This window comes from Schistosoma mansoni (assembly GCF_000237925.1).
Source record: "Schistosoma mansoni, WGS project CABG00000000 data, chromosome 1 unplaced supercontig 0153, strain Puerto Rico, whole genome shotgun sequence".
Classification (NCBI taxonomy): domain Eukaryota; kingdom Metazoa; phylum Platyhelminthes; class Trematoda; order Strigeidida; family Schistosomatidae; genus Schistosoma; species Schistosoma mansoni.
Window position 1 is genome coordinate 495,427 of NW_017385994.1, and position 26,809 is coordinate 522,235.

The window sequence follows — 26,809 nt, forward strand, 5'->3', positions numbered from 1 at the left end:
AGGGTTCCAGAAGCCCAAGAGCGCGTATAACTCTAGAAATAACCTCGTTTTTCTGTACACAAACTAACCTTGCATTAAAGTGTTCTTACCGTAATTTGTATCTTTTTCCTTGTGTTTAAGTTGCCGTGTAGATTTAGCCTGGGGTTATTGGCGATGGGCTAGGAAATTGCATAGAGCGTTCATTTAGCAGACTTATCACCATCAGTACCAATTAACAAGAAACTTGAAACCAGTGACAACCCCCCCAAATGCCCTGGTACGGCCGAGAGTGGGGAGAGTCCGCTCTCCCTCTCGAAATGCTCTCACATGACCACGCGTATATAGCCCCTGCCAGGGAAGTCCTACTCACTGCCTTCTCGTGGCGGGGGTGTTGTTTACGAAAGTGAGAGGACGAAAAGCGAATGTTCGGCGCTATAACCGGGTTGGTGGTTATGAAGGATCCACCGAGGGGAGTTGGAAAACCCTGATTCCAAACCAATGGTGCACATAGGCTCCAGTATCCTGAAGGAACAAATGGCGAATGAACTAGTTATTGGTCACCGGCTACCATGGGACTGCATCTCCCACGATGCTCCACTGCCTTGTGGGTTAGACCTCTAGGTCAAAGGCTCGGGGTGTGGCCCCCTGAGAAAACCACCTGCTTCGGTTTGGGCACCCGGGCAGTATCACAGCCCTCTCGCAAATAAATGAAATGGAACATTCAACTGACAATTATATTCTCGTTCATACTAGAAACAAATTAATTTGCATTATTATTATTATTATTGTTATTATTATTATTTACCATATCGCTAATTCACCCCCTTTTATCCCCAATTTGTGTAACCTTACTTTTCAACTTATACAGCAGCTCGCTCTTGGTGGAAAATTTGTCCTATCTAAACGATCTCCAGTCACTGTCTGGTTGAAAGTGAATGCTTCCACCGATTATGAATACTGAAGCAGTCTTTCTGAAACCACGTACGCCGTTCAAGCTGGCTTCCTTCAACGTTCGCACACTAATGCAGATCAGACAACAGATAGGGCTGGCTGTGTCTTTGGAAGGTCTTAATGTTGACGTTTGTTGTCTATCCGAGACCCGTATTCAAGACTCTAGTAAAGTACTACAAATCCGCTCTCCATCTGTCGCTTCGAAAAGCTTGTTTCACGTGCGCTTATCCGGAGACCCTGTGGCATCTTCGTCTGGTCTTGCTGGCGTTGGTGTCGCACTAAGCGCTAGAGCTGAGGCAGCACTAATCGATTGGATCCCAATTAACAGTCGGTTATGTGCTGTTAGATTAGAAAGTTCCATCAAAGTGAGAAGAAATCGGCGTGAAAAACGGTGTCTTTTCGTCATCTCCGCCTATGCCCCGACAGATTGCAGCCCGGATGCAATCAAGGATGAGTTTTACCATCAGTTAACAGTTCTTCTCCAGAAAGCGCGTTCGACAGATATTGTAGTATTAGCCGGAGACTTGAATGCACAGGTCGAGCATCTAGGCACAGAAGAGAGTCGTTTAGGTGGCCGATGGGGACTTGTTGATCGCAGGACAGATAACGGGGACCGTTTGCTGCAACTGTGCACAGACCACAACCTGTTTCTGGCCAGCACTAACTTCCGGCACAGTCATCGCCGGTGTGCCACCTGGCGTCCTCCCTCTGCATCCCAAGCCTGGACTCAGATTGATCACATCGCGATCAGCTACCGCTGGCGTGGTTGTGTACAAGACTGCCGCTCCTTTTGGAGTACCTATCTGGAGTCTGATCATGCCCTGGTCTGCGCCAATCTCACCTTACTTTTCAGTGGCCGAAGGATTGACCGCCATCAACGGATCGATGTTAGTAAACTGGCTGCAACTTCTGTTGCAAGTAAGTATCGAGCGGAGCTAGCCTCTAGGCTAGCTACCATCCCACCGAAAAGTATAGATGAGCATTGGTTGCATCTTCACGACGCCATGAAAATGGAGAGTAAAGCCGCTTGCGGCTTCGCGAAACGTCCCGCTTACAAGCAATGGGTTTCTTCTGGCTCCTTACAACTGATCGAAGCCCGTCGGTCTACTCCGGGTGACCGTGAGTTTGACCACAAACGAAGGCTGTTACGTAATGAAATTAGGCAAAGCTTGCGTAGGGACCGAGAAGCCTGGTGATCGGAGCGTGCTAATGAGATGGAAGTAGCAGCTGCATCTGGTAACTGCCGGAAGCTCTTCCAACTCATCCGAGCCACTGGCAGCAAGAAGTCTGGTGTGAGTGAAACAATCTACGAGGATGATGGGATGCCAATCACTAACATCTCTCGACGTCTTGGACGATGGGCGGAATTCTTCGAAGGGCAGTTCAACTGGCCTGCTGCTCCCGCAAGGAACTCCAACTCTTGAAACGTTACAAATCACCGGGCCCAGATGACTTACCTCCGGCTCTTTTTAAAGATGGTGGTGACCTTCTGACTAAGGGATTGACTATGTTGTTTGCAAAGGTTTGGGAGTAAGAAAGTGTTCCACATCATGGAATGAGTCAATAGTCGTCCCTATCTTTAAAAAGGGTTCACGTTGTTCCTGTAACAACTATCGGGGGATAAGTCTACTTCCGATTGCGTCCAAACTATTGGCTTCTGTCATTCTTCGTAGGTTGTTTAAAACCCGAGAACGATTGACTCGCGAGGAGCAGGCTGGTTTTCGTTCTGGTCGAGGACGCATTGATCATATCTTCACCCTCCGCCAAATGTTAGAACACCGTCATACTTATCGCAGGCCAACAATCGTAGTGTTTCTCGATATCAGGGCGGCCTTCGATTCGTTGGACAGGACTGTTCTCTGGGATTGTCTATTGAAGAAGGGTGTGCCTGAGAAGTTCATTAACATCTTAAAGGCCCTGTATACGAACACCTCAGGCATGGTGATGGCATACAACCACCTTTTTCCCCATTGTTCCATTCGAGCAGTGGGGTTAGGCAGGGTTGCCCAATCTCACCATTCCTCTTCAACTTTGCTATCGACGACATCCTGGAAACAGCTCTGATGGGTGTAAGTAATGGCGGTGTGGATCTGCTGCCTGGAGAACGAATTCTCGACCTTGAATATGCGGATGATATTGTCTTACTGTGCGATAATGCCCAAGGCATGCAATCCGCACTTAATCAGTTGGCAATCAGTGTCCGCAGGTACGGCATGTGCTTTGCACCCTCCAAGTCCAAGGTACTCCTACAAGACTGGCAGGATTCTCATACTGTACTCACCCTAGATGGTGAGCAGATTGAAGTAGTTGAGAAGTTCGTGTATCTAGGTAGCTATATAAGTGCTGGTGGTGGCGTGAGTGATGAGATTGATGCACGTATAAGGAAAGCCAGAGCGGCTTATGCCAATCTGGGCCATCTTTGGCGCCTTCGTGATGTTAGTCTGGCTGTAAAAGGTCGGATCTACAACGCGTCGGTGAGAGCAGTTTTGCTCTATGCTTGTGAAACCTGGCCTCTCCGAGTTGAGGATGTTAGACGTCTCTCCGTGTTCGATCATCGTCGTCTCCGAAGGATTGCTGACATTCAGTGGCAACACCATGTTAGTAATGCAGAGGTTCGGCATCGTGTGCTCGGGTGCAGAGACGATAATTCAATTGGTGTCACCATCTTGAAACACCGACTTCGGTGGCTTGGACATGTTTTACGAATGTCGTCCCAGAGACTTCCACGTCGTGCATTATTTGCCGACTCTGGGACTGATTGGAAAAAGCGGAGAGGAGGTCAGTGTATGACATGGTGTCGTGGTATGAAAGAAAGCTGCAAAGGGCTAGCTTCTGTTGGTCCTTCACGACTCCTTGGCTGGGGTCCGAGAGATGGTGCAACACAGTGGCTAGAGACGTTATCAGATATGGCTCAGAATAGAAACCAGTGGCGATCCTGCTGTAACCTTCTACTTTCTTCATAAAGAGTGTCTATAACTTTCATAACTGAGAGAGCTCTTCTGGTTGTACATTTCAGTTCCCCCCATCATTACTCTTCCCCTTTTCTTTTTTTCCTTCTTTTATATATACGCATCTTCTTCCTTCTCCTCCCATTCTCATTATTTTGTGTGGCGCATATGTATCCGGTGCCCTTTGTACCAATATATATGTGATTAAATAAATAAATAAAGTGACAACAAAATAGTTTCCTGTGTTTCTCTCACTACTATCGCCCATTCTAATACCCTGTTATTACAACCAGTCAATACTAGAACTACAAAAATCCAGACTGAGATCTCCTAAAAGCGAGCACATATACTACTAAGACGGAGCTGTAAACGTATCATTTATCGAATATTACATTTAGTAAGGCAGAGGTATCAAGAACATTATGATGATAAGAGGATAAAATTCATGTTGTAATGTTAAATCAAGACTCTAATGATGTCACAAAAAGAACCCTTATTTACGAGACACATCCTACATAATCAACCATCTCAGAACTATATTCAGAGAAGTTAAAATTTTCAAGTCATGTTAACAGTTAGTCTCAGTATTTAAATTTCTAGCTTTAGCAACGTATCTAACTACCTACAAAAAGGTGACTATATTGTACAATATTCTTTTTATAATATTCTACGACTCTGAGCTGTAACTAATAGGACTGAGAGGCGACACGAGGAGTCTATAAGTATTCGACCAAGGAATTCTCTACAACACTGCTCACTACCTGTTCTCAAAATAAAAAGATGAGGAATGTTGGGGCATAAAATTTCAAATGAGGAAAATAAGTCATTTAGTCGACAAGATTATGGACTTAGATTTATTAAGACAACGGAATAGTAGGTTACACATGACAAGTTATCAGCTTTAATGACATGCGATATGAGCTGAAATAGAAATAAGTTGAAAATTGCTTAGATCAAAACATAACACGAGTCTTTGGAATCACTAATTATCTATCTCACTTGTGCAGGTAGATAGCGGCTTCTCAAATGAGGTTTTCAAGATGACAGAAACCAGCGATTAGAGACTGAAAAATATTGAAATAGATTACAATGGTGTAGATACACTTACACTATCTTCTGAATTACGAGTACTTCATTCCCAATTCTGATTCATATACTTCAGGTTCAGTACAATATTTTTAGTCGGGCGATTGCTTAGGGTTGAAGTACTCAAATTTCAGCTACTGTACAACGGATTTAAACTGCACCTCATTTACGTTAACTTAAATAGACGGGTAGTATTATTAACGCTCAAGCAAAGTCATATATAGGACATTAATGCAGAGCTAAATTATAGTTAATTTTCAGATGCTTTATTCTGACCAGGAATGGGATAGTTTCACCTATCCCTCTGAAATGATATCGTTTAGTTTATGATCTTATAAGAAATTCTTATTTACTTCTGCAATGAGACAAAGGTGTTTTTAAGAAATTATGAACTAGAAGACAGATTAAGTGCTTCAGTCAGTTTAGTGAATACGGATGGAGTTGTTATAGAAATTCGAAGAAGTCAATGTTAAACTAATCATGCAGATAGGCTATAGAATCCTGAATAGCCAGATAGCATGTGAATCTAGCTTGACACTGATTAAAAACAGAAAACATATCATAGAGAACAATATAAATCACATCAATGTATTACTAACCACACGGTGTCATTTTAAGGTTTTCCAACCTCAAATCACAATATTTGAAGACCGGTCAATTTAGTATGGCTTAGGCAACCGGATAGTATTATTAGCGCATACAAAGAATTATGGCTCACGGTCGATTAGATAAACATGTACTTGCTTAATGACTTACACAAGAGAATGAAAATAAACTGATGTAAACATTATTATTACCTCCTTTTAAAGCAGGTGAACGTACAAGCTTCGGTGAAACAAATGCCGTAGCAGTGCAATTCAAAAAATTCACATCTGTAGTTAAATTCGTCTCTGAGCACAACTTATTCGATCCAGCTATTGACTGTCTAGACGAACTCAGCTCCTTCATCTCATGGAATCTACCAAAAATAGACAGATTTCTAGTGGGAGTGGCACATGTCGGCTGTGAACTTGATCGACGTCGACTTTCTGCTGTTTTAACTTTACAAAATAGTAATGACAGATTAACAGCAACTAAGCATAATAATACTCCAAATACTAGAATTTCATCAACACTACGACTACAGATTAATAAACATCAAAATTATATCAGAACCATTGTGATACACAAGAATTTAAAGGATAGTCGGTAGAAACATGCTTGTATCAGGAATACACACTATATGTTATCGTTTAGCATACGAAGGAAAGCCTGAAAAATGAGTAACAACTAATGGTTACATGGTAACAAATGAGAAACAAAGAGTGATAATTTGTGTACTGGTGCAAATCATACCGAATAGGGGCAAATTTTGTGGGAGTTAGTCTGTGACGTGGCGATGGATCATCCTTGATACTTATTGTAAGCTATTTCGGCTTTTCATAAAGTTAAGGTATGAGTTGAACCACTTCATTATTGACTAATTTATCAAATAAATAAAGTGCTATTAGCAGCTTCAAGTGGTATATTGATATTGTTCTTATTACTTACATCTTTCGTTCAAAAGTTTTATCTGATTGGTTAATAAAAATGATACGTCACTGATAATTTTGAAAAGGATATTGGAAAATCCCTGAACGCTTTGTGACATTATTTTAGTAAATATTTGGTAATTGTCTTTACGCATATACAAAATACAATAGCAATCATTATAGATACTTACGTAAAAAGTCATCTGCGCTTAATTCATCGATAAATGACTTTTCAATTGCATGTGGACGACAAAAATCTGAATTCTCAGGTCTTTCAGATATGAAGCTAGAAGTGGTGAGATTATTGAAATCACAGCTTTGACCAAAGACGGTTGTAGGTTGTGTAGAAAATGAAGGAGATATGTGACGATGAACTTCGGATATTGGAGAAATGGACTAGGCCAAAAAGGGAAATATACATACATACAGTCTTATTCAAAAGGACGTTCCATTTATACTTAAAGAGTACTTAAAATTATAGTTTAGATGAACTGTTTTTGTTACAGATTGATTGCAGTTGGAGGACTAATGAAAACGAGGGAGTACTGGAACTGAGGGTTCTAAGTTCGATGCCTCCTGAAGTCGTAGGTTTAGATTGTTGAGAACTCCCATACTGGGATTTAACAACTTACAAAATGAGGTCAATCTTTGACTAACACAACTAATAATCTTCGCATATAAGTTCCAAAGAGTTAAAGGAATTGTAATGAGCGTAGAATGAGTTGATTTACCAGTTTATAGTAAAATATATGATTAAACAATCAGTCAATAAAATATTTGATAATTGTATATAGATCTCTATAATAAAGGAATTATAAATTAATTTACTTGCTTACACAGCCCTTATACAAATATGTAGAATGATCGTATCTGATTACCTGATAAAAGGTTGGAAATAGTGTGTAATAGTGCTTTCACATAAACAGAAAACTTATATGACTGATAATGGTTATAAATATAGGGTTTTTTCTACTAACGGACAATAAATTTCGTGAAAAAAAGAGCCTGTACACAATTTTATAAACAATCGGCGTTGAAAGCGTTGTCACACTACAAATATCATAATCAGTTCAAAATAATAAAGCTAGAAATCGAAGTCCAATTAAAAATTGAGCGACTTACATGTGTGTTAGCAGTTTTATTTTTTATCTTATTTTTAGAACAGTATGTAGACGAACTGGAGGGAGAAGCTTTAGTCCAAGCGGGTAAATTGGGAAATCGATTAGTTATTGTCTTTTCTAGGTGCCAGAAAACTAAAAGATTAAAACAAAGTAAATTCTTCTCGTATATTTTTACTATCAGTATGACAAGTATGACAATATATTACTTGATTTCTATTAACACAACGTTAACTAAACTCCTTCATTCTAAATGACAATGAAATTTCAAAGGTTTAGATACTGTTTAATAGATAATGAACATGCATTAGGAAGAATATTTAAATTATACAGGATTTTCTACAATAAATAAACACTAAGACAATAATATGGAATTAGTGTTACTACTCAATTTCGGACAACATAGGCTCATTCTGTGATGTCAAATCACTTTTCGATTAGCGAAAATAAGGTACAAATTAGCAACATCATATAGATTTGTGTGATAAAGTGTGGGTTGGGTAATGATCTTTTTACACTTCAAAAGTCCTGTTGATTATTCAGTCGTTGCTTGCAAAATAAGATAAAGCCAGTAACAAATCTAGACTAGTTTTCACCATATATTTAATCACCAGCATAGATAAATTAGTGTTATTTACTGTGATAAACATAAATCACATTTATAACTATTTCAAACATGATTAATTATTGTTTGCTTGAGTCATACCTTGGAACGACTAGGCCTTTCAGGTGGTAACAAACGACCAACAATGACAGCTTGGATGAAGTAAGCATCATTAACACGAAACTGAATCACATGATGAAAACTGTAAACACCACTTGAGACAGAATCGCGAATAGGTATCCAGGTTATCTTCATGAGAGATCTACCATGGAGAGGTTTAAGGATGATTCGTTTAGATATTGCAGGATAGAACGGTCGAAATGTAAAATTGTCGGTTTCCGAAGTTATCCAGTCAATGGTGAATTCGTTTTCGGGAGGACTACGTTGAATCATTACCTTTGCGAAATGGAAAAGTGATTTTAGTTTTCATACCATTTAAGAAGAATAAATAGAATTGTTATGAAAATAACTTTTTGATTAACACCAATAACCAATAATAACTTTCAAACTTCGAAAATGAAGCTGGAAGGCGTGTTGGCCGAAAATTGAGGTAGGATTTAAAAATCGGACTGTGATATAAGTCAGATAGTTGGGACGTTTGACAGATTTGAACTCAATCGTACTTACCAACTACCGACTTTATTACTTAAATAGGTGGAGTAGATAAACATGTGGATTGTTAACAAGTTCCGCCATAACATAATCGAATTGTAAAAGGAATAACTATAAGAGGAAACATTTCTAGCATTCGATAACGTAAGTGTTGGCAATAAGCGACGGGAGAGAAATGTGGTAAATTTATTTGCACATTTATCAATCAATGGTTTTATGGTATTTTAATATAGTCCCAATTGTAAGTTACTGTTTAATCCAGTAATGGATTTTAGATCTTCATTTCGTAAACCACACTCGATTAATTGTAAGTTCGTTTCACAGTTAAGTCAAAAGTGTCATTTATGTTATTAAAATTTTTTATTTATGTGTTACGGTATTGCACCATACAAGTGTAACCATATGAGTTCAAGGTTCAGAAAACAGAGGTACTTTAATAACTTATTTGAAGAACTGATTAGAAGTTTAGGAACGTTGGAGTTTTCGTAGCCTATCGATCGTGAGACGAATGAATTAACGGAAGAAGTGGATTTATTGCTTACGGCATAGGCGAAATCAAAACAATGAAGATAGTTGGAGATACGAAGGATTTGTAGTGGCTTAGCTTTGTTAATCAATCACCTTGATAACCGTTATTGTATAAATCACAGAGGTGTTTGAAATCAGAAGGCAATAAAAAGCGGCGACTACAGCTTATTAGCGTATAGCACAAACAACAAAGTTATAAGTACATCGAGCGGATTTGGAGCAAAGAGGTGAATGTGTGCGTGTGAGTGAATGCAGAGGCAAGTTTATGGTCAAATCGAACCAAGGCGCAGATAGGAAAGGCAAAGGCTAATAATGGGATTTGAGTACATGTATACATGGAAAATAGAATGACTTATCGAGTGATATTTGAGCGACCAACATTTTAGCTGGAGAGAGAGGTGAGCAGGCTGTCATGTGATGAAGCATACACGTTTATACAGATATGATAGTGATCATAATAGTACAAAGAAATATGCGAATCGTTGCTGTCAGAACAACATTGTTTGTTAAATAAGTTAATAAATGAGTTTAGCAAAAATCAACCATAATCGAAATTGGTTGTAGGGGAGTTGCTGTAGTCCCATTAAAACTAAATAGACACAATTTTTCAACATCTGAGATATTCAGTAATGCTTACATATCTTCAGTATTGGATTAGAGACTACGTCTTTTGATAAGAGCGAGGTGATTAGATGAAAAAACTTTGACTAGGTGATCACAAGATGTGCTAATTGGATCTGCATGGTGAGTTAGATGTGTTGTTTAGTATATATACTTTAAATATTCTAATTGAGTCCTAATGAGTTAGGAAATGAAAACGTGTGAAAATACTTAGTCAAACGTTTATTGGAAAATGTTATTTTTAGCTTATGTAGAGACACCTATAATACCCCTAAACCAATTACTTGTAAGAATTCGTACTTCCGTTGTAGGGATTATGTCTGAACTATAGTCGATTTACATGAGAACTAAATTATATATCTGGTGGGCAATCCATTTAGGGGAAAAATTACGTTGACAGAAATAAGTGAGCAAAAGTTCAAAAGACACGGAAAATTTTCGACATGAAGAAAGGATGCAATAAAGGCAGCATACAAAACCAAACTGATAGACGAGATAAGCACTCACTGATTGCTCCTCATCTAAGTGGTTTACTAACAGCAAGAAACGACTCAGTGACTTTCCTGTAAAGTTGGTCGTGCCGAAATCTACCACAGCTCTTCTTGAGAATAAGGATACAGAGAGAGTGTCAGAGACGTTTACTGTGAAAGGAACTTCATTCTCATCTCCATGTAAAGTCACTTCAGAATTGCTACTAGGTGATTTTGTCCCACTCGCAATTTCCTGAAACATAACAAACACGCAATTAAGTGAAGAATACCAAATTTTACAAAATACTCCGACACTGATACATAATATGAGATGTTACGGATACAAACAACGGCAAGGGACCGAATGTGAACATACACAACAATCTTCTAGCACTGATATTTAAGGATAAAAAGAGAAAAAAAGACAGACGAGTGAAATAATACTATCTCAAGAAAATATAAAAAAGTTAGTCATATAAGTAAGTGATACGTTAGAGACATGAACACTTTGTGTAACTGATCAGAACGAACAATAAAAACACTGCAATCACGAGCTGCGTTTACGGACACGATATATATATATATATATGGAGTAGTTATCCTTGTTTATTATGAGCTTCAAGCAAAGGACTTTATACTCAACTATAAGGTCATAAGGTTTGAAGTACATGAACTCGTACTTAATTAATTAGTTACGGAAAATGTACCATCGAAACTGCATATTTCATGTAATAGATAGTAGTGGATTGGTGACTGAAAGATGTGAGAATTCCTTCGAAAATATGAGCGTACGATTTCTGTGATAATGACTGTTCACAGTAATTTTTTTAATTTAGATGGAGCAAGCTTATGGAGTAGACAAGAGACTTTTCAAATATCCTTTTGAAAGATGGAATTCATTTTGAATCGATTTTCCGAGTTTGTAAATCAGGCATTGAGTACGATGCTCACTTCCAGATATTTGAACACTGCTATGCGAATAGCCATAATTCATTTGAATAAGCTAAATCTGACAATAAACATGAAATAACTAAAATTACCACATCCCAATTCATATACAGTATGCAACCTGCTTGAATACCAGGGATACCTTTTCCTGCAATATAGATATTTCAACAAGTCATCTGTTTCCTTGTTTGTTTTAACAGATCATTATGTCAATTAATTGCATAACCTATTCAGGTGCGTTTGTGAAAAGTTTACGACCTTTCACTGCACAAGTTACAAAAATGTAGAATCGGAGACAGCGTGATGGCTGGCAATATCCATTGAAAAGAATGAATATTATTCAGATCTCGACCTCTGAAATGCTGATATCTAACTGGCGATCACTCAATATTTATCGTCAGGATCGATTAAGAAATACGAAATGGGAACTCGCTGAAATACTTTGTGCTGAGAATTCTATATCGTACCAAGAATATAGTATTGAATAAAGCTAATAATAAAACAGAATAAAATAAGCTATATGCTCCAGATTAGCCACTAATGTTCGAGTAAAGAGCCTTTGAGGGGTTCAAGCACTTTTTTCGTACGCCCGTTAGTAAATACCATAAAGCCTTTCGGTCGACTGAGTTCGATCCTGTTTTTAAGTTGACGAATATAATCATAGTTTGAATTTGGTATGTATGTGTGCTTAAGAATCTGCCGAAAAGTTTGGGCAGTGCATGCACAACCGATTTCTGAAACCATGTTGATTTTCTCAGATTCGCTGTTAAGTGACTGAAAAAATATTATGAGCTAATGACTGTAAAAGACTGGGCGATGACAACATTAAAACTACTTGTGTAGTAAATTCAAACTAGGAAAACTTAATTTACCGAAACTTACATCTTGCGTAGTGATCTGGTCAGATTCCGACTGCTCCTTAATAAGATAAGACTGCGCAACTGTTAGGGGTTGATCTCGATCCAGAGACGCTATACACAAAGGATTTCTATTTGTACCGAACCATGATCTTCGCACTTTCCGAGATTCCATTCTAAAACAAGCCCTCGAGATAATTGTTAGTTGATAAAAAGACTGTAAAGTACTGCTGCTTCAAAAGGTTACTTAACACTGGCGGCTATTATGTTTTCTACTTGAGACTACACTTTCTTTATATGCTTTAGGATAAATAATTCAACATAAATTCTAGGAGATTTGGATGAATATGTTTACAAAAACTGGGGCTGAGTGAACAGGAGACGTTACATATGAATAATATTAGTAGAGATTTCCCCAATCGGAGTCAAATATTGTGGATTGTTTTCTTTAGGATTTAGAACTAAAAAACGAAATCCTTCGTAAAGGTTTTGTGATTAAGAGATGATTGACAGACGAAGCATTTCAAATATTGATGAACCCCAATAATTTGAACAAAAGGGATGGAACAAAATAGCAACATCGTGGGAACTATCGACTAATAAATAAGACATATCTGCTATCTGACTTCAACCGCAGGCATTGTGACCACGATCAACAGAAATGTTTTTTCGCATACTAGAAGGGTTAATTTGGCCCCAACTTTAGAGTGACCAAATACGATCACTGGATTTGTAAGAGAATCACAGGACAGGGAATGGACAGCAATAAATGTTGGCTTCATCATCAACCTCAACCCGGATATTTGCAGTAAAATTGCCACACGCCGAAACTTAATGACGTGTTAGAGATCATGAGGAATAAAATTACGTATGTGGAGAAGAGTCTCAATAACGAAACCACCAAGGAAATAACTCTAGACCCTCCAGATAAAGATTCTAAAACAGTATAGGATTATATACGATCATAAAAACGGATAAACAAATGTTTACTGCGACTTACAGCATCGATGAAGGGCATACATGGAGATAGTGTATGTTGTAAACCACTGCTTGGAATACAACTTATATCTGTGATGATATGCAGATAATCAAACAATGAGCTGTCTGGAAAGTTAACCATCTTTACATCTTATTACTGACGCTTCCCGACTTTAACTGAAGTTCAGAAAGCTACAGCTTGTCTGAAACGAGGAAGAGCATCTGGTCCAGATGGATTGGCTCCAGATGTCTTTAAATATGGTGGTTCAGTTTTAGCGATTAGGTTGACTAATATTTTAGCTAAAATCTGGGAGTTGGACGTAATCCCAACTAACTGGTCGCAATCAATGATTGTCCCAATATATAAAGAGAGGTCAAAATCATCCTGTGATAACCATAGATGGATTAGTTTGACTAATATGGCATCTAAAATACTAGCCTCAATAATTATCGGACACCTAGCAAAGACACATGAACTCCAAACACGAGAAAATTAGGCTGGCTTCACACCTGGTCGCGACTGCATTGACCATATATTCACCATTTGTCAGGTTCTAGAACACAGACATGCTTACCGACGTCCGACAATGGTAATTTTTCTTGACTAAAAGCAGCCTTTGACTCTGTAGACCGAGAGGTTCTGTGGCAGTGTCTGTCATTGAAAGGTGTACCTCAGAAGTAAATAAACCTTGTGAAGGCTCTTTACTCGAACATTACCAGTCGAGTGAGAGCTTATGGCGAACTGTCATCTGATTTTGCATCCTCAATTGGTGTCCAACAAGGGTGTTCACTATCTCCATGTTTGTTCAACTTCACCATAGACCTACTGCTAGAAATGACGTTCTTGTCGACTAAATTTTCAGGAATTGATCTCCTACCATGAGGTCCACTTATTGACCTGTTTGGTGAAGACGCTGATGAAATGCAATCCTTTGGTAGCACTGAGTAACAGTGCCAGGATGTCTGAGATGCGTTTCTCCCCATTTAAATGCAAGTTCTTGCTCCAGGACTGGCCTGCATCAACACCTGAACTAAGGATAGGGAGTGATGTAGCCGAACACGTCGACAACTCCACTTATCTTCGAAGTCTGATCAGCCCTAATGGGTTGGTGTCTGACGAGATCTCTGCACGGATTCAAAAAGCTCGTTTTGCTTTTGCCAACTTACGTCACCTATGGTGAAGGCGAGATATCTGTCTATCAATAAAAGAACGAGTATACTGTGCGGCAGTTTATTCTGTTCTACTTTAAGGCAGCGAAACGTGGTCGTTAATAGTAGAAGATACTCGTAGGTAACTAGTATTTGACCACAGATATCTTAGAAATATTGCTCGCATCTACTGGGATCACCGGGTAAGTAATAGTGAGGTTAGACATAAGGTATTAGGGAATGATGGTAAATCAGTTGATGAGGTCATGAATCTTCATCGACTGAGATGATTGGGCCACGTGTTACGTATACCTGAACACCGATTACAACGATGTGCAATGCTGTGTAGGGTCAGTGAAATGTCACTGAACCATAGCCAAATCATCCGGCAGTTGGGTAACTAAATATCGAACAGATCATCGATCATCGTCAAGGTCAAGGACAGTCAACGCGCATCAGTTAATCATAAGCCATGGACTGGCCCATGCGGCAGTGGTTCTACTTTCGCTTGTATCTCCTTTAACTAATATATTCCTGTAATAACGTCCTTTGTGTTGTACAGTCTTCAGAGCATCCATGATCCCTTAATACATCGATGGGGAAATCCACGTAAGATGCTGGTCGCGAGGTGTGACTTCGAAGTTAGCTTATTCGTTACACTGTCCCCGTCTAACTCGAGTAGGCCTCCAATCATTCGACATAGATCATCCACGTTGATATTCTACAGCTGATTAGTGTTAGAGACGGTTGGAAGAAAATCATGGGCAGCCAAACCAAAACATGGCATCAGTTCTTGAAGTCACTAACTTCTGGTCTGAGCTATGTTGCTAAATGCAGACTAGTCGGTTGGGGTCTGCGCGACTATTGTAACCAATGGTTGGAGACTGTGGGCCACATGGCTCAGAATCGACCACAATGGAGTCGGTGAATACACTTTTTGTCTTGCCTTAAACTGTGAGATTAAAATTGCTTTATGCCTTTCTTGCTACCAACCAATTCTTTCTTCCTGTATTATATCCTTATACGCAACCACTCTTTTATATATCACTACCATTGAAGTAACTACTTCTATAAATTTGGTGTTCATCTTGTTATGCTAATGAGGTGTGGCAAGTTGGACCGATGCATATAAGTACCTGGTCTTAAGCTGTAGCTGACTAACTGAAGGCTCCAACAGTTTATAGGATACATAGGGTAGTAGATGGCTTTAGACCTCAAATATCCACCATTTCTCTCTGGAACAGCTTCCTCAACATCAATAGGCAAGTGCAGAACAATCAACTGATTTATACGTTTATCACAAAAGTATCGGGTATTGGTAAAAGCGGATTTCTAAACCTAGTAGTAAATGGTAATTATTGAAATGTAATTAACAAAATCGCCCGATTCCAGGGAAGTTTTGCGGGCCCCCTCAAGGTCCTATAAAAAAATGGTAGATTTCCCTAGACAGGGGAAATTTTGGGGCACTTAGCAGCACCTTCCCAAATTTTTCCACTGGAGCTTCTACAAAATTTATACACTTTTCCTTAATTCGGGAGATTATGTAACCCTTGATAACTACGTTCCGTACCAGTGTACTGATTCATTTAATTGATGAGGTCTTAAGTTGACTGTAGTTTTGGGTAAGACTTTTGAGCAACGCTAAGATGACCTTGGAATGTCCATTTACTTACCAAGGTTATACGAAAGTCATATATTAGTGTGCGGAATAAGAATTTACAGTTGAATGTTGGGGTTGGGGAACAATAGGACACTTATTTCAAATCCATGGTTAAATGAACTATGTGTTGCAAAATCATATGTATCAAAGAGAACGTGGGTGGAACTAGGCATGATTATTTACCAACATTAAGGACGTACATCGTCTCAGCAGCAACGAAGATGCTGAAAGAGAGCTATGTATGATACCAAAAACCAAACACTAACCTGTCTTAACTTGAACTCCCGCTACAAAGCAATTAGATGATTTTCTGATACTCAAGGTCATATGTAAGACTGTATAATATTCCAATACAAAATTCTGTTTATTACGAGCTAATACGCTGATTTGTCTTCTATCTCGGATATCTGTGCATTAGAAATTGGTTTCCAACATTTGACAGGTTATAATGAGTTTAATTTAGTCACTCTGCTGTCTCTGATATAAAAATTGTTGTAATGAACTAGTTAAATCAAACTGACTTCTTCAATATTACTTTTTGGTGTTACAGTGCAATTTTGGGTGTTTGATATAGAGGCTAGTTCGTTGTTTCAGAAACTTTTGGGGGTTAGAATAGAAAGAAGAGAAGGGAAAGTGTGTTTACATGCACTTTGGTGATACAAAGGTAAATAGGTACAGTATAAGGTAACTGGCTGTGCTTGTGGTCTGGTCTCACAAAGATCTTGAGGTGGCAGTGAGTCATGATCTTAAGATCACGGCCCTCTACTGGGAGATTGCATCTAAGGGGCTTAGAACCCTATGAGCTTTACGACGGACATTCGCCAAGTTTGATACTATCTTGGTGAGAACTAAGCTTGAAAACTGAGTTCAGGCATCAAGCCCCCTGTTGAAAAGGTGACTGCGACATCCTGGAAAAGGTTCAGAGGGCATTCAGCTGTAAAATTCCAAAACTCAATGGTTTATAACACAAAGAATAGTTTGAAAAGCTAAACCCCTTCACTCTGTTCTATCGCAGATTAAGAGGTAATCTGATTTTGATGTAAGGAATACTAAGAAATAATTTTTGACCTAATATGTCCCCTCTTTTTCCCCCACTAAATCGAGACATTTCAGAGAATATAGCAAGCGAGTAGAATGTACAAAATACCCGTGACATACAGGTTATCACACCGAGTTATCAATACTTGAAACCTGTTACCCGAAGCACTGGTGTCCACACCTTCGATTGACTCACTCAAGAGAAGGCTGGACACTCATGGAAGCGTACTAAAAGAGGAATAACATATACCGTAGGTCTTCTTTCCTTACTACACAAGTCTGAAATCTGAAAATCGGAGTCCGATAATAGTCAAGTGAATATTTAAGTAATTAAATACCTGCCACTATATCTCTGACAGTAGTTCGTTTTGATGAATAGTGGTATTTTTCGTCACCAAATTAGTTTCGATCGTCTATTATCCATCAAGTCTGCATTTTTCACTTTAATTGAGTTTATTTTAATTATAGCAGTCACCAAGAGAATCTTTTTTTCAAATTTATCACCTGCACTCTTGAGTACATTGGTTCTTTTTGCATTTGTTCGTACTTTTGATCCTAACGACTTACAGTATTAGTTTTTCTGGTCATTAGTTTTTTTGGGTATCACTTATGTCAAAATTTTTTTGGTAACCTGTGATCGATAATTGGACAATGAAAAATTGGCAATTGCTAACGTCCAGGCTGTTGATACCCTGTGGAAAGTGGTTTACAGGGCGATTAGTGCAAAGGACGTTACTGTGACGTTTGCACGAATCTAACTCCTGTGCTTTAGTTTAGTAAATATATTTGAGTGAATTTATATCAGCAATGCTTTTCGGACTCAAAAAGCTTGGTATCCGAAGCCATTGCGTTTGTGAATGCTTCTGAAGAGAATATTAGCAGGCATAACGAAGATACATCAAGTGACACTCGCTCGGTCGATACACAAATTGATGTGAATTTACTCAAAAAAACGCAAAGTCGATTGACTTGCATGGGCCAAAAGAGGGAGGGCGACCTATAAAGAGGTCTGTTGGAGAAAATCTCAAGAAAGTAAGTTCCTTCTGTTCCTCAACCTCCAAATGATAGCGAGTAGGAGACGCCTAGAAAACTTGGTCTCAAAACTAGATCTGTTTCTAACAGGAAAAACAACTACCAGGATACCCAATTCGTTGAAAATCATCTAAGATTCCACACTGTTTGTGACGCGACTGTGGTCGCTACTAAAATAAAAGTTGATGAACGGATACAGATCAATAATAAGAAACGACCTGGTGAAAATCCAGTTCTCAAAACTGTAGCTGAGAAATTGGAGATTGATCATAGCGATAGATCTATTGTCTTTCACATAGCCAATGAGAGTGAAAGCTCAGAGCCCAGAACTCGTTCAGAGCATGACGTTGGGTTGATAAAAGAGCTACTAAATCATCTTATGCTACAGAATATCTCTAGAGTCAGCTCTCTAAAGGTTTATTGACTAGGTTGCCAAGTGGACCCAAATAGGGTCAAACTACACTGCTAAAGGAATACTTAAATCTCCAATTGAAAAGGATTTAATACTACGGAATGGAAATAAACTAAAGAAGTCACTACTTTTTATCCGTAAAAGCTTGCCGCTCACGAATCTTACAAAAAGACGTAAACTAAGTCTAGATGCTGGCGAAAACGACCTCAAAATTGTAAATGTGTGGGTGGCGAGCTTTAACAGAGGATGATGCAGAAAGCACTTGGAGGGCAGCACGAGAGCCATTTGAATGGTCTTCAAATATGTCACGAAACCCCCGGAGCTTGCTTAACAAGCGATCCGAGCTAGGTGTGCAGAGACACTCTACCTATTCGGATTTAATCGCTGTCACAGAAATTTGGTTGATACTGTATGTATATAGTAGGGAACTTTATTTAAAAGTTTTACACTAGTAAAAGCCGACCGAATCTAAAAGCTTGAATGAATAGCTGCTCTGTGGTGTGTGATACTTATACAGACATATATGAGTACTATATACCAATATGTCGGAATTAGGATTCTCACTGACAGAAGAGGAAAATAAGGGGAAGAGAAAGCGAAAAAATAGCAGTCAGAGTTGTAACATGAATGAAGATGCGACAGAGTTTATAGGAAACATTTCAAAAAGGATGTGCAAAAAGTGCATTCGATGTATATTTTTCGTATTTTAGAAATCCAATGTGCGATTTTGTATGGTATAATAAATTGGTTTACAATCCCGAGTTTTTGTTCTCAGCTCTTTTCATTAGAAAAACTATCCCCTTTACCGTTATCGATAACATATCCTATGAAAGTTAGTTGCTGCCTAAAATGCAAGGGACAAGTGGTGCTGAATGTTTTGGTCTCCCACAGTCTAAACCGTGAGTTGAATGAGGCCATGTTGGACGGTCTCAGCACCTGTACTTCAAGTGGTCTATACTTAATCTTAGGAGACTTCAGTGTACTACGGTAGACTGAAAGAGTTTGAGGACTAAGTTGTCAGAAAGTTTTTTGAATGAACACCAGTTGACGTGGCTATCATATACGCCCTAGTGCAACACGTGAAGGAAGCAACTATGTACGACCCAGACTCTGAATCATCTTAACTACATCTCACAATGACTCATTATGAGAATGATGTCACAAACCCCCATTAAATGCCACCTCTAGGTAAAGGTGACTATGAAGTTCCTGTTCTCTAATTCCATATTGTAGTCGACAGCGACATGTCAACCCAAGCCGGGCCGAACATTGCGAAAACAAGCATACAAGGAATTATACAATCGGCATCCCCAATATATTGAACAATAAGACCATAGCTCCATTGAAACAGGTTGGGACGTATTTCGAAATCTGTGCATAAACTTTACTGCACACCACATTCATCGGACTGCAACAAAGACTTCGAGAAACTCCTCACTGTGGTTTAGTGAGGAGTTTCTCACCCTTCTCCGTAAGAGTATAGAACTGTGGGAGAGATCTAGGTTACTGGGTCCTGCGAAATGAAATCCGTGTGCCTTGAAGCTCGAAATATTTGCATCCCGACCCTCCACAATCCTAGAAGGGAAACCAGCTGAGGAGTCTATAGAACACCCTAAATTCACACTCGTACATAAACCAAAGGACTAAGTGTTACAGGAAACTGAAGACACTTGGCCCATTAAAAACTTTTATATTGAATATTATTAATTCCACCGTGTTTTTGGACGAATTTGTTTTATTCGACTTCTGAACTCGTTTGTTCATATCTTTATCTTCGGATATTTTGGTTTTTCTTTGTCTTTGGTTTGGCATTTGGAAATGTTTGCTCCGGGAACCTTAAAAATTGAAGGTCTGTTTTGTAATTGTCATAATTATCTTAAGGACGACATTTGGGTCGACTATTTGTAGTTTGCGAATAAACTTTGGTGCTTAAGTTGAAGTTCGGTTCCATTGATAATTTGGGTTCAAAAGTTACAAGTGGGTTTTCATTAACGAAAAAGTGCGAAAACGTGGACATAACACTAAGAAAGGAGATACTCTGGAATTGTTGGGAGACAGTGGTATTGCATCATTAGTGGAGGACGATTACGGTGAACCTCAAATATTCTCAAACTACATTAGCAATGTGTATATCATTGAGATGCTCTCGTCTTCAGTACATACAAATCCCTCTCACACATAGTGGACATTGTGACCATTTAAGTATTCGATGCCTGATATATGCCGATCCACAGGATTAAAGAAACAAGTAAAGTTTATTATGAATCCCTTATTCTATCTGCAACCCAAGGTAGATTACCAAGAGACTGGAAGAACGCCATAGTAAGTCCTGTCCTCAAAACAGGTTCGAGACACAAGCCTGTGAATTATTGACTAGTAAGTGTAACTAGTGTGATTGTTCGGAAGGGGTTGTTTAAGTATCTCGACGGAAACCGGATTCTTTATGAATAGCAATATGGCTTCAGAACAGGTTATTCATACCTCACAAACTTATTAGTAACACATGAAAGTCGGTAAGCTCTTAAAGACCTGGTTACCTATACATGTAGCTTACATTCACTTCCATATGACACTTGACAAAGATCGTCAAAACTGGCTGTTAACGTAGTGATATTGGGGTTGGAAGCAATTTATTTAGGTTGATGTAGTTCAGTAAACAACGATTTGTTTAAAATAGCGGTTTTTTATTGAATAATACGCAGAAATTGGTCACAAACCTCACTTTGTCAGATGTCTATGGCGTTTAACGCGTCCTTTTGTATGGAATAAAAAGGTCTTCATGCAGCGGGAACATGAAGAATAATTACAGCATAAAATAGTGCAAAAGACAGCTAGACTTGGTAACAGTTTATCAAAAAGCAAAAACCGAAACGAGATCAAACAACATGGAAACCGTTGCGTTTAAACAAGGGTTAAAAAATGCACGAAATTGTGAATGACTGCTGCAATGTTTGAGTTAAAGCAAATATAATGATAAATACAATAAATTCCATAAATATATGCAAATATTTCAGAATATTGCACGATAAATGTGCGTTACAACATTAGCGTAAGAATTGCCGCTAATACAACTATTCAGTAAATGTAAATATGTAGTATAAGATAATACGCAAAGCAGTGGAAGTGACGAAGGACAGAATTTAAAACTCACTTAACACCATCATTGTCCTTGCTTTTGTTTGGGATAAATATTGGAGAGATAGTCGGAAACCTGCTGTTGTTTCTTCCCGTAGGTGTTTATTGTGGTTAGACTGCAATATCGGAGTTTCTAAGTAAAATAAGCATATCCAGTTGCGCTGAGACTAAAGGCCATAGGAATTAATCCTATGCCACAATAAGTTGTATAATCAGGAAAACCCAAGTGTAACCGGATACAATACGAATAAGTCATACAATTGATGGTTACCGATGTCCGTAAAGATGCACCAACAATAACGGTTTTCTTTGTTTCTTCATCTATCGCAGGACACTCTGAAACATTGCGGTCGATAATAATCACCAACCAAATCAGGACCCACGAACCAACGGAATATCAAAGCCACCTTGTGAGGGTCACATAACAGCATGTCAACTCTCTTGGCGCTAACAATACTGTCCAACTTTCCAATGTCTTCTTTTTGCGTAGAGTGCTCAGTCATCCCAGACAAGTGGCCGCACTTAACTAATCACCCTTTGATTGGTATTCATCTTAATATTGTTTGTGGATCTGTATAATTGTGGTCTACTTCGTTATTAGTACTGCTCTAATAATAGACCTAGTCCCAAAACTATAGATTTGTCATGATGTGACTAGTTAATCTAGAAGATCTTACGTGAAAGTCACATCATTATCTATTCTGACTCGTCCTATCGCAATATCACCAATATATTATGTGGAACACATTTAGTTGGGAGATAGAGCAATATATTTAATATGAATAAAAGGGTTACACAGAGTGACTACGCCTGCCAGGCTGAGCCATGCAATTTGATGAATTTGAATTCATTGAATTCATTCTTCCAGCCCTCCTCAATGCTGGGCTTTTACCGCGGTAAATGTTAAATAACTAATTTCCCAGTTGTCTAATGTTCAGCTTTGAAGATTGTGTGATTGGGGCCCAACGCCACTACATATCTCCTCGAAAAATGTTTAGTGCGACCATTGTGTTTGACGGCTAGAAATATTTGATGTGCTGAAAACTGTGAAAACTTATTAGTTTTTGTTTCTCAGTTGATGGCCAGGGTCTTCAGCTTGTGGAGCCTTAAGCCGAATTAGCTACTTCTAATATCTTCAAGTTTCATTTTTGTCTTATCGCTTCACTAGATTAATACCTTTCGTCTAGAAACCAGGGTCGTTAGTATTATTTGTTCGACTGAAATTGTGCTGCTCAGTATCAAATATATCCGCGACATCTATATATAGTTCAGGAGCATGATTTTCATGACACTCTTCTTCCTCAAAGTTTAGATACTAGTCCCATAAGTTTCGAGGTTTTTGGTTCACCGTGCTTTCAGATTCTTCGGCATTTTAAGAAGCGACTAAATTGTAAGTGAATTGTGTGAAAAGTGGGACCACTGAATTTAGACCGAAAAGGCGTGACCTCCGAGTTTGTGTTTAATTCACGCCTCGCGATTATCTATCTAAGATTACATTGTTATAACATCTAGGAAAGATATTTCAATGGGTTCTCAAGGGAATAAACAAATTTTGCGAGTTTGTGGTCACAGAGTTCTCCTCGAATGTGTTGTGGAAGTTGATGATATAACCAATGTCATGATTAAAGTATTGTTTCGCAAGTCTCTCAGCTAGATTTGATATCAGAGAAAAAGTTTCGTAGAATAACTCCACGCTGCTAAAAGACCTGAACACTGTTAGTTCCCCGAGCATCGGACATCGTAAGACCAAAACATAAGAATATACTGAAGAACTGAAAGGGGAAAATAATCGGACAAAAGCGAAAGCATTATCTTTAAACCAAAATGTAATTTTATCATCGCTATGTTCGTGGACAAGCTCACAAGGGTACGTTCTTCAAGAGTTCTCGAGAACGTTCAAGAACAAATGGCGGTTGAACTATGTTCATACTTTCATGGATTTCATCGTACGTCTATCGTGATGTCTTCGTCATTGGCTGTTCATTTTCTTAAAAATGACTTTGAAGATGCACTCATTGCGTCCATTCTAACATAGTTTCTTACTTAAATAATTAGCTCAGTGATCGTGTCCTAGTGAAACTTTAGGTTACTGGGCAAATAACGGAGATACTCACAGACTTGATCTACATTCCTCTTATGAAAACACAATCTGAGAAATCTCTTTCCCTCTCGTTCTTTCTATATATGCACAATCACTAATCCGATTTTCACTTTATATACCTTTTATGGAAAGTTAATGAAGTTCATTGCGTTAAAAATAAATACTGAGCTCCAGCTAAATATTTTATTTCACTTTAAACTTCAGTAAGTATGTATTATAGAACTTATAAACTGCTGCTTAGACTATTTATTTGACATGGTTTAGACACTGAAAATCTGAAATTATTTTACGTCATGCTACTAATCACAATAAGTCTAGAACTTTGACAAGACACAAGCAAAAACTCGATTTTAATGTAGTCAGAAGAGGATTGTATTGAGCTGTTAAAACCTATTTAAATTCAGTGGAAATATTTAATTACATGGTAGATTTATAAGTTATCCACTACATCGAGCACATGACTGTTTGTCAATGTATCTATGACGTAGTCTTGGTTTATTAGCAGTTCCTTCAGATCTGAGTCATCCGAATTTCTGATTTTCATTTTCTCTATCTACCTGAACTCCAGAATTACCTGAAGAAAAATTTTTAACTGGGTAATAATTGGAATCAAAATTGGAACTACCTATCTGAAGGTTAGAACTATCCACAAGATTAGGAATAGTGAGAGAATGATTATAATTGAGAATGCCTGCTTCATTACTCTTTACTTGATTGAGTGAGCTGAATAGTCACATAAATCAAGGATCCTTACCATTCGACTACATTTTCTCCGAATTGTAACTATCGCAGATGGTTGATGGTCACTGCATCAGTGGAACTGCACTTCTGATAATGTTCTACTTACTGAATCAGTTAGATATAGGCGGGATTTAGAGGGTTTATTTACACTGTCGTGAGTCCTCGAGTGTTTTGCATAACGGAATGGAAGCAAGAGATTGTCGATGCATTTTCCAGCTGTTCCAGATTACTTGGATTCGCTGATGTGATAGCGCCCCTTAAACTTTGAACGAAGTTTTCTGCTCAATTGTTAGACACAGGATGTCATGGAGTTGTAAACAAATGACGCCATCTAGTATAAGTAAGCCAATCGTTAAAAGTTTTTCTATAAAGTGGGTTTCATTATTTGTCGCTAATACATCGGGTATCACCTCAAGACTTAATATCTTCCTCATCACTCTTTAAGCAAAGTTTCGGCTACAAATGTTCGTAGGTACCACTTCTGGCCTTTTAAAAATACGAACTGATGGTAAATAAAGCAAAATATGAGTTTAAAAATGAGCTATAATAATCCGTATGAATACGTCGCTACGATCCATAAGATTCATGTCAAAGATTCCAAGTAGGTTTTTAATACGACACCTTATGTAGACAAGCAGAACAAGTTTTTGACTTTCGGCTCATATTAGTTTCAGTCTCGGGTCACCAAGTCTGACGAGCAAACGATTTTATTTTCTCTGCTTCCATTTAGGTAGAATGGAGACAATCTTATACACGTGTAGGGAGAACGATTGTTCTGTCAATAAATCGCAGAAGCCTTCAGGATATAATGATATATCTTCTCTACTTTTGTAAAACTCAGGAAAAATATGCGTGCACTGAATATTCAAACCGCTTTTGGCTAGACTTATGATATTTTCAAAATATTTGCGAGCATCCTTCACAATTTCTGTTATATCAACGGGTAATGTTTGATCAAACAAATGACCACTTTCTTAAATGGTCTTTCAAACTATAGGTAGTGCGATATAAAATCTGTATGTGGTATTGTTCCAGCTACTCGGAGCTCAACATTGAAACCATAAGCGCTAAATCTAAAATTCCATCTGTAGACCGTGGCAACAGATGACCGATAAAGTAACTTAGCCGGATGGTAAATGAGCTTTGGTGCCTGATGATCAGTTATAACATGGAAGTTTGCACCAAACAAGCAATTTTGCAATCCCTTCACTACTCATACCACGGCTGAAACCTCTTTTCTTGTTCAAGAATACCCTTGCTCACTCTTTCTTGATCGTCTCGATATAAAAATAACAGATTTCCCATTCTGTTCCAAAAACGCACTCAAACCCAGTCAGTGAAAACATTCTGAGGAAAGCTTCGCCATTTAAAAACTGTGGAATGTTCCTTCGTATATCCCCTTGTCGTTGTTCCCATACAAACTCTTTACTAGAAACTAAGTCAAAAGGTGGCGATAATAACTTTGCAAAGTTAAGAATTAATCTGGAGTGAAACTGAGGAGTACTAGTCCATGATCAGATCTCTGAAATATTTCTAGGTGACTACGCTTGAACTAATGGAGCTAGGTGACTCATATCAGGTTTAACAATTTAAGCACCTATAGTTTAGCCAACAAGTTGATAGAATTAACTTTTAACTGACAACTGGACAGATTTACGGAGATATTTGTGTCACAAAGCCTCTAAATAATTTTAAAAGACGTCTAACTGTGAAAATTACTATTCTCAATATGAGCTACGATATCATCTTGATACAATTCAACACCATCAAGATCGATGATAATGTGATTCATAGCATTTTGGAATATAGCATGGGAAACATTTAATCCCACTGGTAGAAATTTGTTTCTGAACAGTTGGAATGGTGTACTAATAGTAGTTAGTTCACTAGAGATTTCATTCCATAGAATTTGTCACTTCTCATCTTTGAGGTCTATTTTAGCAGACACTTTGACCATCGTAATTCGTACAGAATATCTTCAGTTTCTTCAGCTGTACAACTCTGTTGTTACGACCAAGTATTCAGTTTCAATCTGCAATCATCAAAAATTCTAGGTGTTTTCCATTCGTCTTTAATAGAGCCACTATGGGAGTAACCTAACTGGATGACTTAACTGAGATTATGATCCCTTTCACAAGCAGTCTATATAGTTCATTCTTCACAGACACCCCTAAACCACATGGATTCGGTCTACACTTTAAGAAGATGGGCTCTCCTTTTACTTCTAAATGTACTTGGTGGATTTTTATACCTCTCACAGCCATAGAGTATTTTAAGATTTGATCTTTGATTTGAATACTGTCAGAAGAATAAGCACATAAATAAATACA

At 38.3% G+C, this 26,809-nt stretch overlaps 1 protein-coding gene across 2 annotated transcripts in view; it reads right to left on the reverse strand.

The window, feature by feature from the left end:
- Nucleotides 1-12,408, reverse strand: part of Smp_176000.1 (myosin V, putative) — a gene marked incomplete at both ends in the record, with an annotated part of 44,309 nt that extends 31,901 nt beyond the window's left edge. Inside the window, 5 exons of one of the 2 annotated variants that reach the window (XM_018792882.1) lie at nt 5,762-6,004; nt 6,667-6,871; nt 8,300-8,593; nt 10,466-10,681; nt 12,259-12,408. In XM_018792882.1, coding sequence (XP_018644029.1) covers nt 5,762-6,004; nt 6,667-6,871; nt 8,300-8,593; nt 10,466-10,681; nt 12,259-12,408 — 1,108 coding nt within the window. Of the gene's footprint in view, nt 1-5,761; nt 6,005-6,666; nt 6,872-7,597; nt 7,640-8,299; nt 8,594-10,465; nt 10,682-12,258 lie in introns of those variants that run through there. The other variant, XM_018792883.1, reaches the window with a different exon arrangement.
- Between the last annotated feature and the right edge of the window lie 14,401 nt (nt 12,409-26,809).